Genomic DNA, 20,696 nt, shown 5'->3' with positions numbered 1-20,696 from the left:
GTGTCCCACGGACCGTCACAACATCACGTTTGGAGTCCGGCAAGTTTGCGTAGAATTCTTACACGAAGTTTACGTTCGCATCTAACTCGGGTACGGCACAGTACCTCCCCCAGTCATGAACAACTATGCTGTTGCGGATTAGCTTTCCTATATCCGACGTATTTCTCACATTGAATCCTTTCTCAAGGATCACGTTACGTGGCAAGATTTTATTGTAGCGTTCCTCCACGACCTTGCTAGTAAAGATACTCGAGTTGTATTCCTCTTCGGGAGACTGTTGTCAAGGTCGCTTACTTTTTCCTTTACTCTGACCTCTGGAAGAGCTCGGAGCCGTAGAGCCCTCCGTATTTTTGGTTCGACGCATTTTCAAGCTCCTACAAAACTTAATCGTAAACAATTCTACAATTAACATAACCATTTTAAATACTAACTATGTCACACATATAACAAATTCGATATCAATTCCAATTATATTTCAACATGACAATCTCAAATTCATAAACAATTCCAACAATCACAAATTCATAAACAATTCCAACAATCACAAATTCATAAACAATTCAATCTCAACATTAATCAACATAACCATTTTAACCACTAACCTATGTCACAATATGTCAAACACAATCCGGATATTTCAATCTAACTCAAATTCTCACTCAAATTCATTCTAACACAAATTCATTCATAATATGTCAAACAAAATCATAATTTCGTGTTCTAAACAAAGAAAATCAAACAAACCCCTAAATTTGTGAATTAAGAAAATCAAACAACATGCAATTCGGGTAAACAACACGAAATCCATATCAACAACACGAAATTAAATCAATAACCACCTTAAAAAACTTAGAAAATCATACCTTACAATGCTTAAAAGAGAGAGAGGCGGCGAGAGAGAGAGAGAGGCGCGAGAGAGAGGGGCGGCGAGGACGTGGCGAGTCAGAGATGGCGGCGAGGACAAGGCGACAGCGAGATTTTGGGGCGGCGAGGACGTGGCGAGGGCTTTTGGATGAAAAAATCTGGACAGAATCAGGCGAAAATGGTTGTCTCGCGTGTAGGTTTAGGAAAAAATGAGAAAAAAAACTTAAAACGGCCTTTTATAGTGAAAACCTAAAACGCCTCGCCGCGGCGAGAATCTGTCTTCGCCGCGGCCAGACGCTTCTACAACGGTTATAATATCCGTTGTAGGAGCATCTCGACGCGACGAGAATACTTCCTCGCTGCGGCGAGTCAGTTTCTTAACAAACTGCTTGGCCACGGTATCTGTCTCGCCGCGGCGGAGAATATTTCTAGCCGCGGTGAGATTTTATCGCCGCGGTGAAAAGTGAACGTCGCCGCGGCGAATGGCTTCTACAACGCTTATATTAAGCGTTGTAGAAGGTCTCGCCGCGGTGAGGTCCATCCTTCTACAACGATTGGACTATGCGTTGTAGAAATTTCTCGCCGCGGCATAAAACACGTGGCGCCGCGGCAAGGATTCGACAACGGATAGTCTAAGCATTGTACGAAATCTGAAATATATTTAATTCTACAACGCTTAACCACAAGCGTTGTAGAAACACCAAGTTTCTACAACGCTTACCCATAAGCGTTGTAGAAACACCAAGATTCTACAACGCTTAGCCATAAGAGTTGTAGAAACACCAAGTTTCTACAACGCTTACCCATAAGCGTTGTAGAAACACCCAGATTCTACAACTCTTAGCCATAAGCGTTGTAGAAATACCAAGTTTCTACAACGTTTATGTTAAGCGTTGTAGAATCCCTAGTTTCTACAACACTTATTTTAAGCGTTGTAGAAAGTGAGTTGTATAATCCAACATTTGTAGTAGTGAGTACTAAGTTATGAAGATGTCATGAACAACTTTGTGAAGATCTCATAGATATGGAATTCATGTACAAGATTGCTGAAATGCAATGTATATCACCTCATGCTTTATTCCTTGGAATGTGAATAAATGAACTGGCCAGTGTCCAAATTGAGTCATGACTCTTTTGGATGAATCAATGTGACATGTTAGCTCATCGTCAATACATTGTTTCTAACTTATTCACAAGCGACAAAGGAGTTGAGGAAATAACAACTAGAAGGGTAAAATGGTAATTTTGTAAATCTCATCTAGTTGATGATATTCATGAAGGGTAAACATAGATAATATTCAATGGGTCGACTCATCACAATTAAGAAGAATTTTTTAGTAGAAAATATATTCATTTGAACCGAGAGATTTCAGTGTCAACTCTTTAGCGGAGTCAGTTGACAATAAGCTAGAACTTGGAAAAGGTTTGTGAACTTTTGAGTCCAAGTATGTTAGCTCAAGCTTTGTTCATTTGGATCCATGAGGTCACTACCACAAGTCATTAGAGTAGGATTAGTTAAACAAGAAATCTAAGTCAAAACAAGTTCAAATGTTGAACTAGACAAGTTTTACGAAAATTGTCTAAAGGGTAATTTTGTCCATTAGGACATAAGATGGTATGAATGTCAATAAATAAGTTTTTTGACTCATGAATTTTAGTCACACGGCCAACATCATTATATTGGGCCTTGAGAATTGAATTTCATTTAATGGAATTTTATGTGAAAATTCTACATGGTTTTTCTTATATTGTCATGAACAAATAAAGAAACATCTAGAAGCATATTCTAGAAGCTCCAAAACCGTGGCCATCATAGAAGAGAAAGGAAAATTATTTTGTGCATTGATGTATGAAGATACTTGCCAAAAGAAAAAGAGGAAACAAATTGCTCCATGAAGCAATGAAGTGGGCGGCAAGCAAGGAGGGAAACAAATGAGGAAACAAATCCAAGGACTTGATGCACCATGTTGCACGTCCAAGAGGAAGAAGAGGAAACAAGAGATTTGCTCATGAATATGTGATATTCAATAGAAAAGAGGAAACTACCTCTTCAAGGCAATCCCTCCTCCTATAAATACCCCACCTCATTCACAAGGTTCAACACACAAGTTTTAGAGATTGAGAGCTTCTCTCTAGAATCTTGGTCTCTCTCTCTCTCTCTCTCTCTCTCTCTCTCTCTCTCTCTCTCTCTCTCTCTTCTTGTTCTTTTGTTTTGGCACCTAGGTCCTCATTAGACCTAGTGTTTTGTTTTAGCTCTTTGGCTCAAAAACAAGTTCTTGAGTCATAGTGTTTAAAAGTGCCCACATACTAAATCATAACCATACTCGAAAGACTCTAGTGGTAGAAACATTCGTGGTTACTCACAGGTTCAAGAAGACTCGAGGGAGACAAGCTTAGTGGGGAGACGAGCGATTCAACCTTTCCAAAGGCTTCTCAATGCTCAAGCTTCTAACGAGGTTGGTACCGAGTGAAAACTCAAAGTAGTTTTTAAATTTTAAATTATACGCTCATGCACTTTGTCTAGGTAGTAAAATTGTTTTACTTGATTCTAAAGAAATTTTTATATTCCGCCGCTTGCTAGAAGCGATAATCTTTTCTTAATCCTAGATCTATTCAAACAAACATAGCTTGGAGCATGTTGCAAGACATCTTGTCGAGACAAACATGCCATAAAAAAATAAGCCAACAACATGAGTAACAATAAAGAGTAAAACGGTGGCCTACAAGAATTCTTTCACTAATCAAGAAAAACATGTATATACTAAAACTAATGATGATGTTGTAGGTTATGCATTGCATTTCTGTTATGCAATTCTCATTATGAAACTTTCGATTACATTGGTCCAATCCAAACAAAACTTTATGTTTAATATTTTTTTTGAAATCCATGTTTTTATTTTTATTTTTACCGTTCTAGGTAACAGTCTCAGTTTTGGACAAGTCATGATCAGTGGAAATCTATTATGTTTATGATGCTTCTGTTTGTCTTACATGAAAACCTTATCCTCTTGTTTATTTGTTGTTTATATCCATCCAGCTCCTGGACTTCACGGGCACCAACAAGTTGCCACAAAGCACGGAGGAGGATTTTTGGATGCTGAGGCAAAATCTACGGAGACAATGATGAAAGTCATAAGCGAAAACACTAAAAACAATGTGACCAAGGGAAGACCACGTACGGTCGCAAATCTTCATATGCTATTCTAACCTTATGTTTTTGCTTCCTTCTCTCCTATTTCACTCCTCTCATTGCAACAAAATTTGAAGGTAATTTATCCCTCCTTATTGTTATTTCCAATTCAAGGGATTTGGAACTTCTAAAAAATTTAGGACTTCAGGACCTGAGTCAGAAGAGCTCAAGCATCTGCACAATAATGAATAAAGAGCCTTTAATGGCATTCAAAATCCACCATTAAAATGATTTAATGACAGTTTTACGAATCGAGAACTCTGATGTATCTTCACTCACATCAATAGCATGCTTTGACCACTCAAAATCATCTCATTCAGATGTATCTTCCCTGTCATTTTATGTAACACAATTAGTGCCTTATTCTTCTTTTTACACTTGTTTGTTGATTATCAATGCTCAGCCCTTAAATGCAAATACTTAACTATTAATCAAGTGATTGAGTGTACTATTTAGCACACAAAATAAAATAAAATAAAAACTAAATTATTTGTCTCTTTATTATGTCGATTTATCTTTCTATATGAGATCAATAACATCTACGAAAAAACAAAATAAAACAAAACATTATATTGATTTACGTCTAAAATAAACGAGTCTCTCATTTCATCATTACGAATTCTTGCCTTAATCCAATTTGAGCTCCATCACCCCGAGCTCCAACACGAGCTTGATCTCCACATCCTTAAGTTGATCCACATACGATGTGGGCTATGAGGTTTAACGCCGGCCGATTTGGTCCCCGGATTATCCGCAGCAAGAACTCCAATATATGCTCTCAGATCACCGTCCTACTTTCACTCCCTTCCTTCCTGCTGCCACTCTCAATGATGGGTACCTCTAACCAATGTTCAAAATATCGATACCGATACCCATACCGAGGTTCTGATTTTATGGATATATCGGATATCGAGGGATATATCGACGGATATTCTATAACAATTTTAATACCGACTACCGATTATATCGGTGATATATCGATGATATATCGATTATCGACGGATATATCGACAAAAATCTTATAACAAAAATACAATAAAATATGTACCACTATTTATATTTTTAAATTTCTAATAAAACAATCAAATTTAAAATATACCTATAAGCTATAACTTTTTTCTTATAGATATACATTATTAATATTTACATTACTTTCTCAATATTAAAAAATGTAATAAAATAATTTTTTTCAAAGAAATTGTAATATTTTTTTCTACTACATTACAAATATTCTTTAAAATAATAAAAAGAATAGTATTATATATTTAATTATTTAGTCTATTAGTAATTTAGTATAGATATTATATATATAATATGTTATGTATCATACATATATTTATATGTATTATAAAATATAAATAAAGAAATATTGATAATATCATTATACTAAGTAAAATGTATAAATAATAAGAAATAATAAATAAAAAATAAAATAAAAAGAAAAATAAATAAAAAAACGACATTTTCAAATTTGGACGATATTTTGTCGATATTTGTCGATATTTTGGATTTTTTAACTAACCGATATTTTGTCGATATATCATCGATATTTTACCGATATTTATAAAACGATAACGATTACAACAGATATTTTACCGAGACTCTTCAAAAAACGATATATCGGCGATATATCACCGATATATCCCGATATTTTGAACATTGCCTGTAACAACATAGACCAGCCCATCTTGGATGATAACTCCAGCCACAGGACCTACATTATATTCACCGAGATGACCGAGAGGTTTATTGCAAGAGAGTTACAAACACGTGTTAAAATTCACTGCAATATAATTCAAGAAAATATAGCAATCATAAACTGAGAAGTGAAATGAAAAATACATCTTAAAAAATTAAGTTAACAATAATTCCAAAGCAAAGGTTAAGCACTATAAATTGGGTGAGAAAAAAAAATTATTTCATGAAATTTAAGCGTCAAAATCTTAAAAAAAAAAGGGTAATCGAGCAACGTAACCAATTTCAAACACGGTTTTAAGGATGTAGCCAACGTTTGGTAAATTTTGTAATCTAGCCATTTACAGAAATAAACGGTTAGAAAATATCGAAAATACCATTATGTAACATAAATCATAGAAACCAAAATGCTAGCCAACGTTTCAGCCAGCCGAAATTTATCGTGCGTAAAATAAAAGGAAATTAACTGAAATTAACAAAGCAGCGGAGATTAACAAAAAATTAGAGTGAAATAAACGCTCAATAACCAACTTTGCCAAATATATAATTTTTTTTAAATTCTAAATATATGCACGTGTATTAACTTCGAAAATTCGTATTGAAAATTTGATCGGCTTGTGAATAACACCGTATTAAATGCGTATTAAACGAAAGGAAATAAATATCAATTGATAACACCATCGACAACTTCAATCTGGTGGGCATTGATTGGCTCTACCTGCACATATGTAAATTTAACATAATTAACAGAAATTAACAAAGCTTGCCAAATTTAGAATTTTATATACACGTGTATTAACTTCGAAAAATCGTATTGAAAATTTGATCGGCTTGTGAATAACACCGTATTAAATGCGTATCAAAGGAAATGAAAGAAATATCAATTGATAACACCATCGACAACTTCAAACTGGTGGGCATTGATCGGCTCTACTTTGACATATGTAAATTTACCGTAATTAGCAGAAATTAACAAAGCAGCGGAGATTAACAATAAATTAGAAAGAAATAAACGCTCAATAAAAAACTTTGCCAAATATAGAATTTTTTAAAAAATTCTAAATATATACACGTGTATTAACTTCGAAAATTTTGGTTGATCAAACGTGGGCTACAAGTTTTGTAAGCAAATTTGAGTAGAGGATATTATAGTAATTAACATCTTACATAATTAAGACACATCATCATTTTTTGCTAGAGTGAAAATTTGGACGAAACGTTGGCCAGATTACAATTTCAACGTTTCAGGTGGCTTAGTTCGACTAATTTTTCAAAAAAAAATGTCATTTTGTAAGGTTCACCTTTTTGTTGTGCATCAAATGCATAAGTTAGATGACGAAAAAAAATTCCTAGTGGAAGACCTACATTTCTAAGCCTTGCTTGGTAGGAGGGAAAGTGAAAGGATTGATTAAGATGGAGGGATTTTACTATGGAATTAAATCCTTTTTTATTGTTTGGTGGAGAGGATGGAAGGCAAATGAAAGGATTTAGAGGAATTGACTTTCCGTAAGACCCACCAAAAGCTATCCCTTTAATTTGGAGGGATTGAGAAAGATGGAAACAAAAAATTCAAGAGAATTACATATATACCACTTAATAATTTAATTATAATGCAAAAGTGATGACAATTTAGTAATTTTAGTACACAAAACATCAATCCTTCATCTCTATTTTAATTTATACCTAACACAAATGGATAGATTCTAATCTTTCCTCATATTATACTAATCAACTTTTTAGAAATTTATAATTCATCGCCCTCTTTTATTTTCTTTTCCCTCTTAGTTAATCTATCCACCCATTTTTCTCTCCTTCCTACCAAACAAAGTCGTGGTTGAGTAGGCCATCGATGGTCATTACCAAGTGATCTGATAATCCCTACCTACCTACCTACTATAGAAACACCTGGAAAAAAAATGTATTTAATTTAGAAACAAACAATTTAACAAAATTATGTGAAAAAAAACAATGACCTCAAGGGAAACAAACACGGAGTGTAGCGATGCGGAATGATAACGAACCGCATCAGTGAGGTGGCGGCAAGGAACATTCATATTCGTAGGAACATTTTCATATGAGGCGCCCGATTTGATTTTTAACTCGTTCGACCCTATCGTCTTGAGGGCCAGGCGCTCATCTCGAGAGCGACCTCACTGTTGTCTTGCTCGACATAGTGGTTGTCCAACTCATCGTCGACTACGACGACTTCGTTTATTTGTCTCAAGTGGATTCGAGTGTTGGAGACCACGTCACCGGTGTACATAGAGGCACCTCATCTGGAGACACTTTAGGGTCTGACCATGGCCCTTCTGTTGAGGATCTCGTGTGAGATTGAGGTATGTGTTTGGCGAGAACACGTAAGTGTTTTTGTACCCTCTCATTCTAGCGCCAAAATATTAATGCTATGTTTCAAGCTAGCACTTGAGATCCGTTCGCGGTTCAACCCAAAGCCGGACCCTGAGGCCTGCAAAACCTGTTTCATTGGGCTGGGTCTCGGTAAGGTCTGCGAGACTTGCCTTTTGAGGCTGGGTCTCATCTGTAGCTTGCGAGACCTGCCCTTTTGGGATGGGTCCTGCCCGTAGTCCGCAGGACCTTCACGAGGTCTCGCACGGTCTTTGTCGGAGACTGACCCTGTGGTGGTCATGAATGATTCATTTCCTTGTATTCTGTTGTCGCCATTTGTAATTCTGAGGGGCGGTTTTCCACCATATAACAAATAGATTGATGAAAATATTTTTTAAATGATATCGTAATTTTCTCCGAGAGTATAATTAGAACGAGTAGTTTCTCTATATTCGGTATCAATTGCGATCTTTACTTTATAACAAGATTTGAACAATATAAAGTATTCAAAAAATATTTTTTTAACTTTTATGATATTAAAGTTATTGGTTTCAAGATATACTAGGAAAAAAAGTTTATTTAACCTTTCGAATATTCTTATGCTATGATGGATATTCTATTGTAGATGTGATGAGAATCGAGGAGCTAAAGTGGATGCAAGTGATCAAGGAGCTCAAATGGATGCAAGTGGACCTGATATGACTAGAAGAAAACTTTTAAGTGGTCTATTAAGTTTGCCTAGTGGGCCTCTCACAAGGTTTAAGGCCAAACAATTCAAAGAGGCTCTAAATGGGCTGATTCAACAAGTTAGCTCGTTTGGGCCCAAAGTTGAAGCAAATCTAAAGCAAGAGAGCCTAATTACCACGATTAAGGTTCTACAACAGTAATCAGAATGCCTAGGTCGTTTTTAGGCATTTGATCCACATTTTTAACAATAAATAAGGTTGTTCACTCTTTTGGGAGTTACTTTTGTAACCACTCAGAATATTTAAACGAATTTGGGGTGTTTATACCCATTTAGTGTGTTGTTCTATGTGTTTTTATGTCAAAAACTTTCAATTTCAAAGTTATAAGGGCTAAGAGTTATTTGCATTTAGATTTCACCTTTTACTGCTAGTGTCTTAAATGTTGTTTTTAGAGCTGTTGGAGCAAAACGTTTTTGGCTGATTGTAAAGCCTCTCCAAGGCTATAAATAAGTGTTTAGGTGAATGTAATCAGGATATACAATCCCCTTTGAATGCAATATATGTAAGTTTGTGTCTTTCTTGTTCTTGAAAAGACTTTTTGAACTTATCAAGTTTTCTTGTGGCGTTCAGCAACTTGACTTATCATCTTGATTCTTAAGTGTTCATCTTCAGTATCTTGGTGTGGCGTCATATATATCGTAGGCTTGGTTCTTATCTCTCTAGATATTGGGTCGAGTCTCAACATTATAGTCCTTTGTAGATCTTGGGGTCTTTTTCCAATCATTGTTATTGGGTCTTATCACATTCGTTGGTAAGGATCATAACAAGATGGTTTATATTTATTTTTTAAATTAAAAAGACTAAAGAGATGTTTTCCAAAAAGATGATAGTATGTCGATGGTAACACTCAATTTTTTCAAAAATAATTTTTTTAAAAATAATTATTTTCTTGTAGAATAACATTCACGACTCCGGTTATCTTTGTTTTCACAATAATATGAATGAATATATTAACGTATTATTTGAGAGCACCTATACCCCAAGAAAGATGTAATAGAGTTAGATAAATTAGATTACATAAACTATTTAAATCTGATTTCTTTGAAATAGTTGGTATACATAGTTGATGTTGGTTTCATAGAAATTAGTTGACTAATGTTAGGAGTCTCTAGAATAGAATCTAACGAGACTTGTAAAAGTCACGAGTTGCTCATCTCATTACCAATTCGTTTTGAGATGGAAATCCATGATACTTTTACGTGGTATCATAACAAGCCTAGCTGGCATCCGATCTAAGTCATTGAGATTCGGCTCAAGATAATGAATCATTATTTAACAAACCTTTATTTTGTAGAGGCTCATCAATTCTCCATGAAAAAGATAATGAACAAAGTTTATGAGCGTTATGGGTTGCTTCTCTCATTACTAATTAGTTTGAAATCCATCTTACTTAGTATTCGAGTTTCGGTTCACGGTAGTTTGCATGGACTAATTTTAGTATCAAAATTTACCAATTCAGGTATGTAAGATAAACAAAGCAAGGATAGCAATACAGAAATCACTTGTTTTTATGTTAGAACACAGCATCAAAATATTCTCTTAGTAGTCCTCTAGATTAAAGTCGGTACCCATCATTCTATTTTACGGTAGAAATGACGGTTGATGGAAATGTAGACGGAAATTTTATAATATCTATTTTGAAATTCTTTGGTTCGCAACATCAATTTTTCTTTTTTCAAAACAAAAATAAAGAAACTTTGAAAAAAAATTCAGAATTCAGTACAGTCATCTCGCAAAACAAACTTTCAGTTGCAGGAGGGTGGCTGCTGCAAGAGAAAAACTGGCAAACCATATGCAGCATTCATTCATTTGTCACACAACCACATAAGAAATGAATCTCTAGACATTCCAAATTCTAAAAAGAAAAACAAAAACATCATTCTGAAATCCCATTAAGTCTGTCGATAACGGTGATGAGACCGTGAGTCCCAAGCTTGCCGTCCCCATTGGCCACCATAGCCGAGAACAACTGCTTACAAATGGCCGCACCGGGCAATACAACGACTCTCTCGTCGCCTTCTCCGCCTCCGACGAAACCCACTCCCATACCCAAGTCCTTGACCATATACTCCGCAAACCCGCCCGGCCCAAAGTCCCGATCCACCATCCTCTCCCCGAAGAGCTCCATCACCGCCGACCCGGCCGCCCCGCCCCGAACGGCGCCGAGGAACCTCTTCCGGTCCAGCCCGACCCGACCCGCGAAGGGTCGCAGCTCTGCCCGCAGCCGGGCCCGCCGACGCGCGAGGCCTGCCCGAGGACGCCGAACACCGGGGCGAGCCACGTCACCACGCCCTCGTCGCCTCCGGCGAGGACGGCCAGCCTGCCCTCCCTGGCGCCGGCGTCGCCGCCGGAGACCGGAGCGTCGACGGACCAGCAGCCGCGGGCGCGCGCGGCGGAGGAGATCTCCCGGGCCAGCGCGGGGCTGCTGCTGGTGCAGTCGACGGCGACGCAGCCCGGGGAGAGGGCGGAGAGGAGTTTCTCTAAGACAATCTGTCGAACATCTGGTGGGTGGCCGAGCATGGTGAAGACGACGTCGCAGGAGGCGGCGAGGGAGAGGAGGGAGTCGGCGACGATGGCTCCCTGGGATCGGAGGAGATGGGATTTGGATGGGTCGCGGGCGAAGACGGTGACGGAGTAGCCGGCGGAGAGGAGTCGGGAGGCCATGGCGCCGCCCATCACCCCGATGCCGATCCACCCGATTCGGGTCTGGCCTGGACTTATGGGGATTGGGTAAGGATTCCTTGCCATCATCACACACGGAGAGGAACAGATCGCTGTGCTCCCAAATGGAAATTGTAACGAGGAATCATTACAACTGCAAAGGTACGTTTGTTTGAAAAAGAAACTTTCGAGCAACCAAGTCCCTTTAAGCTTTAAAAGTTACGTTTTGAAAACATATATATAATAATAATTATTATTATTATAAGTAAATAAGTCATCAAAATTTAGATTTGTCAAATAGAGGATTTTTTTTATAAATTTTAAATAAATAATCATTAAGAATTAGCACAAATGAAGTTCAAAATGTGTTATAGATCAAAGTTCAAAATCAGTTTTGAAATCAACTTATTCATTTTGGGCCAAATTTTCTTTTATAGCCAAAATATTGTATTTGAGCACACACCTACAATGCATCTCTAAATTGAAGATAGAGATAGAGATGACGTTGCAATACATCTTCAAACATATCTCTATTCTTCATATTTAGAGATGAATTGAATAGTGTATCTCTAAATATAGAGATGCACTATTCCATCTCTATATTTGCCCAAAAACTTTAAAAAATTATATTAGTAGCCCAAAATTTAATTTATAACTATAATTTAATACTTTATATGTATTATGTATCTATTTGTAAATTATGTGTATTCTAAAAATTATTAATCAAAAAACAAATCGAACTTGAAAAAAAAATTAAAATTACTACAATGGAAATCACAATATTTTACATAGACAATTAAAAAAAACATCAAGACATTTAAAAATTACATAATTAAAAAACTTAAGTCACAATACTACATAGACAACAAACACGTGCTTGTTCGGAAAATCACTTCCAGACAACAAGACACAAATATAAACTCAAAGACACAATAAATAAAAACAAACTACTTAGACTTATATGAAAGTCTAATAGCTCGGAAAATCACTTCCAGAATCTCCAATATTATCAAATATTATCCCAATCACATTCGTGGAATTAGAAGTATCAGATTGTTGTAGTTGTTTCTCACATATTTTATGTATAACACGTGCTTGTTCTTGAATAATATAAGCACGTCGGCGTGGATCAGAAATAGTATTTGGGTCTTGTATCATGATTTTGATCTCCATATCTTTCTTTCTGGGCTCCATGTCTTCCGCTTTCATTTCCAAGAGACGACGTGCAATTTCCAACTGTTGCTGCTGAGCTTCTAATTGTGTTTGCTTTTGATGGTTGCTCTGTTTCAATAACTCTTTTAGTTCGTCATCGCGTTCTCTTTGTAATTTTTCACTAGCTGAAGTCTCTTGGTGCAATTTTCTCTTAAGTTTTACCTTTTTCACCCCAGTTGGTTGAGTTGCGAACCACCAGATGTGTCGTCATCTAAATTAATTGAAAAAGAGGAAATTCCCAGACTTGTCTCACACAATTTTTCAATTTTTTTCAGCACAACAATTATAATATGCATTCGGCATCTAAGAGAGTCGGGGGTACGATACTCCTGACTCTCTTAGTTCTTGGATGCGACCCCATAAACATTCGGCATTATTAAACCTACCGGATATAGGGTCTTGTGAAATTTCTAAGTAGGCCATATAAAGGGATATATCTTCTGAACTAGAATAACCAGAACCTCGACCTTCCATTTTTAGGATGGAAGGCAAGTGTTTGGAATGGAAGTGAATTTTTTGAGACAAGCTTGTATTTCATAATGAAAGTGAATGTTATGAAAAGGCTTGTATCTCTGAATGGAAGTGAATGTTATGAAATGACTTGTATTTATAGAAAAAGTATGAAGTAGACAAACGAATCTCGTTCTTTGGATTTGATTTCTTTATATCTCAACTATCACATTTGGATTAGATTTCCTTATTTTATCTATGAATTAATATCTTGTGGTGTGTTTTATTTATTTTTATTAATATAATGCATTTACTTATGTTGTAGTGTGTTTTTTTTATTTTATTATGAAATGTAATATTTTAATTTATGTACTCTATTTTCAATTAATATATTGTCATATTTATGTAATTAATGAATATATTTATGTAATTAATGAATATTTTCAAACGTTGGCTAAATAGCAATCTCAAAGTGGCTATATACCTAATGGATTCATATATATAACTGAAAAAACAATTTTCTAGTCAACCTCCATTCAGGTATAGTCATTTAAATTTTCTAGAATTAAGCTACTAGCCACAAAGTTCAATCTAAAATCATGAAAGTTTCGATGATATATATATATATATATATATATATATATATATATATATATATATATATATATATATATATTTGTTTTGACACTTGATATTGGTAAATCCACAGGAAAAACTGGCCAACCAACAAACATCCTCTCATGGTCCACGAGGCTAAGAATCGCCAAGGGAACGGCGAGAGGATTGGCCTATCTCCACGAATGTAGCCCAAGAAAGTTCGTCCACGGAGACATCAAGCCCTCGAACATACTCCTCGACAACGAGTTCGAGCCACACATCTCCGATTTCGGCCTAAACAGACTCATCAGCATCACCGGCAACAATCCCTCCTCCGGGGGATTCATCGGCGGTGCCTTGCCCTACCTCCAATCGGCCCAGCCCGAGAAATCCAACAATTACAAAGCGCCCGAGTCCCGTGTCCCCGGAGCTAGGCCGGGCCAAAAGTGGGACGTGTATTCTTTTGGGGTCGTTTTGCTCGAGTTGCTCACGGGCAAGTCTCCCGAGCTTTTGCCCACCTCGTCGAACTCGTTGGAGATTCCCGACCTAGTGAGGTCGGTGAGGAAAGGGTTCGAGGAGGAAACTCCGCTATCGGACATGGTTGACCCGATCTTGCTTCAAGAATTACATGCCAAAAAAGAGGTGATTGCGGTTTTTCATGTGGCATTGGCTTGTACCGAGGCCGACCCCGAGATCCGACCTCGGATGAAAACAGTGTCGGAGAATCTCGAGAGGATCGGCTAATGACATCAGGAATTTGTCGTCTCAGAGACGTGGAATCGATCATAGTGAAGCATGATTTTTTTGGTAGGCAAATAATTGTTATTCCAAATATTTTTCATCCCCTTTTTCTGCTTTAATCAAAGTATAGCTAGCTATTATGGATATACAACTTATTTTTCCTGACCATTCACGAAATTGCATTCCAATTCTAGCAATTTCAAGGTCTCCCCTTAAATTACAAACGTAGGTTCATTTTGTACTATAAAAATTCTATATACGCGCAATCTTTCTAGCATGTTTGCATTTTTCTCTACATGAGAATGTTTTCTTAATAAGTTCATCTGCTTCTTATATATGGATTTGGTGTGATTGAATTATTAAGCTAAACATTTCTGATAGACAAACATGTCTGGAGATAATTACTTTCAGTCTTTGTTAAAACATGTCGTTTCATGTTTAATATCGAATACAACAAATAGTAGAAGGCTAAAAAGATATACTTGTTGGGAAAAATTAGCCTTCTACTTTCATGTTTCATGTTTCTTTTAGACCGTTTTGGATCGGACCGTCTTAGACCGTACCGTTTTAGACATATTTTTTTATTAATTTTTTATTAATTTTATACTAAACCGGAGGTTCGGTCTAAACCGCGGTTTAGACTTTTTAGACCGGACCGGACCGTTTAAAAGTTTAAATCGGACCGGACCGGACCGGTGAAATTTTAAACCGTTTAAAACCGGACCAACGGTCTAAAAACCAACGATTCGGTCCGATTTACGGTTTTACCGATTTTTTTGCGCCGCCTAAGACAAGAGTACAAATCCAATGGCCCTGTAGATCTTTTAATAAACCTTTCATTAACAATATGATACTTGTACTAAAGTCATCTTCAACTGTTAGGGTATATTTGGTTCAAAAGTGAAACTAGAATGAGAGTAGCAATAGTAATGGCAATAGCAATAGAATGGAATAGAAATGACATTACATTGTTTGGTTTAAACTTTTCAGGTGAATAGAATAGAAAGTCAAATTTACAAATTTAACCACCCTCAACTGTACCATCTTAGCTTATCTTCTTAAAAAAATTAAAAAGAAAAAAAAAAATCGGCGAACTGATAGTTTAAACTATGGAATCCTTGTTCAGACCGATGATTTCGGCGACGACAAGATCCACAAATTTTCTTGCTCCGACTTCTTTGAATCTGATAGCGGTAATTGTAATTTACCGGCACTCTGCCCGCACCTGAACTCTCCGTGAGTTTTGATCAGAAGTTTTTTTTTTTTTTAGCTCGAAAGTTTATGACGGTCAAGTTCAGAACAAGTATAAAAAAAAATATTTTTTTTAATAGTTAGGGATAATTTTGGAAAAATTGATAATGGAATGCCTACTGTATCTATTATGTGATGGAATGAAATTGATGTAATAACCATTGTGTAGAATCCTGATTCCAAGTTTAAAAAAAAAAAAAAAATCTAAATAATTAATTTTGTTGGAATCCATTAGAATGGGCCTAATTCCCTCCAACTAAACATAGCCTTAGGGTCTATGGCTTACATGAATATTATGTAATCATTGTTTATAAAATTAATAAAAGAAGCATACATTTTTTTATCATATGAATACAAATAGAGTTGATTTCATCGAATTAGAATTAAAGTAACATAACATTCATCCATACCCTTAGTCTTCTGCAATAACTATTTTGAATATTTATATCACGATATGAAAATTTAAGCCTGGGTGGAACACTTAAATTGATCGGTGATTAATTTATGTTTAAGTAGCTAGATCATGAATCGCATATGCGGTTCACAAGTGTATGTTCACTTAGTGGTAACATTCTGTACATATAAAATATACAAGACTATGACAGATCTTAACTAGATGCATTGTTTACGATGCCGTTACGACAAACATGTCAGGGTAACAAATGATGGTTACAATGGAAATAGATCTAAATCCTGAAGTGGTCCTAGACCTCACCGTCATATCTTTAGTTTCTTTGATTCATTCGCTCATACCTAGAAACGATGTCATTGTTGATGACAAGTTGACATGGTTGACGTTTGACTTCACGTATCTTACAAAGGTTGTTGGCTGTGGGTATTTGTCATTTTGCAACTTTCTTAAGTTCATAATTAAGTTCTAAAACATTGCGAATAGATGATCTCGAGAAAGCGCAAGATGCTAACATAAAAATCCTGTGCAAGTTGAGAACCGATTGCTTGGTGACAAGCACGATGCTAAGAGAAGAGTACGTAAGGATAGCATTTTTAGAATGGCAAGTGCTTATGTGGTCAGGCCCGGCCCAACCATTAGGCCATTTAGGCAATTACCTCGGGCCTCATAATATTTGGGAAAAAAAAGTCCAAATTTGACGTTGAAAAGTCAAAATTTAGAAAGAAAGAAGCATCGTTTAATGCCAATTTGACCCAATTGTTTTAGACTTGTTCTGCGTGTGAATGAAACTGAAGAAAAAGAAAGAAAGAGCATAGGATTTGAATTGAAAAAAAGCTTGCTGGTGAGATAAATTAAGCGGTGTAACTTATTAGACTATCACAAATTTGGAAAAAAAAAATTTAATTCTTTCTTTCCTTATTTTTTGTTAGAGGGTTTGATTTTTCAAGGGTTTTTTTTAGGCAGTTGTGATTTAGTTAGATTGATTCTTTTTATTTTGGTCTTAATTTCCTTCTAATCACATAGTATAATTTGAAAATATGCTTCGGGATAGTTTAAAAGGCCTAATTTTTTTATTTTCATCTAAGGCCAGATAATATATTAGGCCGGCCCTGTATGTTGTAAGAATGATTCATGAACGAGCCATTTATACTCGTGTCTCAAACAAGCAAGTATTTTATGTGAATGGCATTCAGATTTGTCAAGATTGGAATATTGCTAAAGATTGTATTAATCTCGGTTTGTGTGGGACGTTGCTGATAGACTATAAATTACGAAGCATACAAGTACATAGTAGCTAAATAAAAACACCCATATATCTTAAACATATAGATAAACAACAGTAGCTCATCAGTCATTTTATTTAGGACATATATATATAGATTATTACAAACCATACACAATATGCTTCAATAAGCTGAACACAACTTGAAACATCAAACAAAATAAAAACCACACGCATACAAATAAGATCAACATATATAGTTTCTAACGAGCTTGGCCTTTATTGGAAAGTAAATAGATATTAGCTCGCTAGAGTATGGAATTAAACTCACGCATCTTGAAGGAGGTGGACATCGAGATCTTTTGTAACTTCATTTAGTAATTCCACAAAGGTGTGGGGATCCACGATATCGCCGTGGTGTTTTTCATACTCGACGATCCAGTGCACCACACTTCCCTCACCATCAGATTTGGGGGTCACTTGAAGGGTGAGCACTATTCTGCTGTAGTGCTCCGTCAGATCTCCTTCTATCACTCTGAAGGTTATCGAATTTTTCTCATCATCGATCGCTTCGATTACTTCCTTAGTTTTTCTGGGTTTACCATCTGAAATAACAATATATGCATGTATATGTGAGTTAATTTGTTACGTACAACTTGAGAGAGTACTTGATACATTATGTAAGGTTATGAGTTGTTACAACTTGTATAACTATTTAATTATTGTAAATTGTGAGATAAAAATTCCTACTATAGACATTACTCCTAAGACTTTTTTATTTTCGGAAAAATTATATAAAATAATTATTTGAAACTAACCGACTAATAAAATTGACTAGTAAAATAGTCAAAGTTTCAAATTTTTAACAATATAGTCAAAATTACGTTGTCAAATTTTTTTTTGGCACCAAATTAAAATGTTTTACGATTATTTATTAGCAATTTCTTACTTTTAAAAAATTCAACCTAAAATTAAAAAGGCTTTAAAATCTGATTATTGTACATTTTGGATATTTCATTAATTTTAAACAAATTTTTGCTACTTTGCAAATCTATTATTTTAAATTTGTTATTTAACTAAATCACCTTTTTATAAAATATTACTCCTAACACTTATGACACAAATATAATCCATTTAAGATAACTGAGATATACTATATCCAGCGGGGCATGTTTAGCCTCAAGGTTTATCTAGTGAAATAGTTTAAACTTGTTAGCACTAAATTTTCATAATTTATGTTCACTTTGTGATTAAATTTGTTAAAAAAGTGATAAATTGTTTATAGATGTTCTATAAAAAGTAACAAAAACAATTGCAACGTACTTTGGCTGTACAATTGAAAATTTTAAATTTTAAATATTTTACTAGTCAATTAACTTCAAATAATTATTTTTTTTCCCACTGAATTATCAATGAGATTTTACTAGGGATGGGAATTTAGTCTGAACATGAAACACAAAACAGTTGCGACACGATATAAAGTGGATTTTAATCACAATAAATAGACCGGTTCTTAATTGAATCGAACACAATAACATGATTAAATAATCAAAACGACATGATTACGTTAACATGATTAAAATTCAATTAACATGATTATTAAATAATCAACACGAAACACGATTATGACCCGCATGAATATGACTTAATTAAACACAACTATTATAATATATATATATATACATGTATACATATATAAGTATAAATATAATTACGATTAAAACACGATTAAATAAATGATTTAATGCGACTATTAAATGGTTTAATTTCAGCAGCCGTAGATCTGTAAAAAAATATATATGATTGGATTTAGATCTAAACTTCAAATATAATTAATAAATGTTCGGATTTTATTTTAACAGTTATTTTTTAAAACACGACTACCACTACACGATTAAGATATAAGCACTCCCAAAATGCCAACGCTTAAAAAATATATAAATAGATCAGCTACAACAAAAAAACCCACAAACTCAATGTCAGAAAAAAAAAATGTATGAAGGTAAAAAAAAAAAAAAGCCAAACCAAACAAAATACGAAGGAGTGTATATATATATCAACGTAGTGCGTATGGAAGTTAGCTACTTTCTTATACTACTTACCGTGGAAGTAGTTCCACTCGATAACTGCTCCGACGGTCCCCCATTCGCCATCGTGCAATTCACAGCCATGAACATTTTCAGTGGTGCTGTGGATGTGGTGTGGTTTGTGTTTGAACATGTTGTGGAATTGCTCACATGTTGCTTTGATATCCACATCAAGCTCAAGCTTCCCACACAGATCTTCGGACGCCATTTTATTTCTCCAAGAAATTTGATTGCTATTTCGATTTTCAATATAGAATAGATAGGGACCTCTTCGCCCTTCGTACATCAGAAGATATATATTTATAACAGCTATATTATATGCAAAGATATTCAAGCTTTAAACGTGGGGTAGCATATTTATCTCGACTTAAATATAAAAATTTAGATTTTTGCAACATATATACTTAAGATTTCATATTTGTTAAAGTGAGCGGTGACGTGATGGATCTAGAAAAATGGATCATCAAGGGCACACATAATTTTTTTATAAATATTTATTATACAATTTTCAACATTTTTTTTAGTTAATTTTGAAAAAAAATCTTATAAAACAATTGAAGATCAATGAATATGATTATTATTTCTTAAAGCTGAATAATTGAATAATTCTTATAGTTGATCGATGTTCGATATTGAAAGTCCAGATCTACTAGATCTGTATAACTTATCTCGTTAGGTGTTGTTAAGAACAACTGCAAGAACAACAAGTAATAGATAATAAAAGCAAATAAATGACACCAAGAGTGGTAACCCAGATCGGCCTCAAATGCCTACTCTGGAGGGATATGTATCCCGGTGAAAAGAGTAATTCCACTAGACGATAGAATGAGTACACGACAGAATACAATGGATGATCACCTTCCACTATTCCTAACTCCAAAGCTATTCTATTGTGTTACTAACCTAGGCTCCCCTTAGATTTGAGCTCCCTTCACTTTTCACTCTTACAATATATCAGTACAATTGCTCAAATAAGATAAAAATAAATAGATAACAATAAATATATTATTATTATAGTATAATATGGGTTATTTTGAAGAATAGCCAAATTGGCTCAACAATATTAAGGGACTAGCCCATGTTTCATTTTATTAAGTAAATAGTCCAACTTTAATAGACTACCTAAACTACCCCTATCATCCACAATCTCCCTTAACCCTAACTCATTCCCTCTCATCGCCGCCCCAAACCTCTCCGACGACGACTCCTCCACCACATCCGCCAC

General features: G+C 35.3%; 1 protein-coding gene and 2 pseudogenes across 1 annotated transcript; 1 reads left to right on the top strand and 2 right to left on the bottom strand.

The window, feature by feature from the left end:
* Positions 1-10,616: 10,616 nt before the first annotated feature.
* LOC149402022 (putative 3-hydroxyisobutyrate dehydrogenase-like 3, mitochondrial pseudogene) lies at positions 10,617-11,690 on the bottom strand (annotated as a pseudogene).
* Positions 11,691-13,797: 2,107 nt separating this feature from the next.
* LOC149402021 (receptor protein kinase-like protein ZAR1 pseudogene) lies at positions 13,798-14,849 on the top strand (annotated as a pseudogene).
* A 2,608-nt stretch (positions 14,850-17,457) lies between these two features.
* On the bottom strand, positions 17,458-19,782 carry LOC149402020 (MLP-like protein 31). The gene is made up of 2 exons (XM_089609462.1): positions 19,487-19,782; positions 17,458-17,989 (listed from the first exon to the last, which is right to left on the bottom strand). Exons 1-2 carry the CDS (start codon positions 19,755-19,757, stop codon positions 17,712-17,714), a joined length of 549 nt encoding a protein of 182 aa, XP_089465588.1. The 5' UTR covers positions 19,758-19,782; the 3' UTR covers positions 17,458-17,711.
* Positions 19,783-20,696: the final 914 nt, after the last annotated feature.

Source organism: Urtica dioica, chromosome 3 (assembly GCF_054948205.1).
Source record: "Urtica dioica subsp. dioica isolate 48M chromosome 3, U.dioica_male_clone48M_v1_H2, whole genome shotgun sequence".
In the NCBI taxonomy this organism is placed as follows: Eukaryota; Viridiplantae; Streptophyta; class Magnoliopsida; order Rosales; family Urticaceae; genus Urtica; species Urtica dioica.
This window is presented reverse-complemented; position numbering and strand designations above follow the sequence as displayed.

Coding starts and splice junctions, on each gene's coding strand:
- LOC149402020 (XM_089609462.1), bottom strand. CDS start 19,757: ATGTACGAAGGGCGAAGAGGTCCCTATCTATTCTATATTGAAAATCGA. Junction 17,990..19,486: donor CGAGTGGAACTACTTCCACG/GTAAGTAGTATA, acceptor TTGTTATTTCAG/ATGGTAAACCCAGAAAAACT.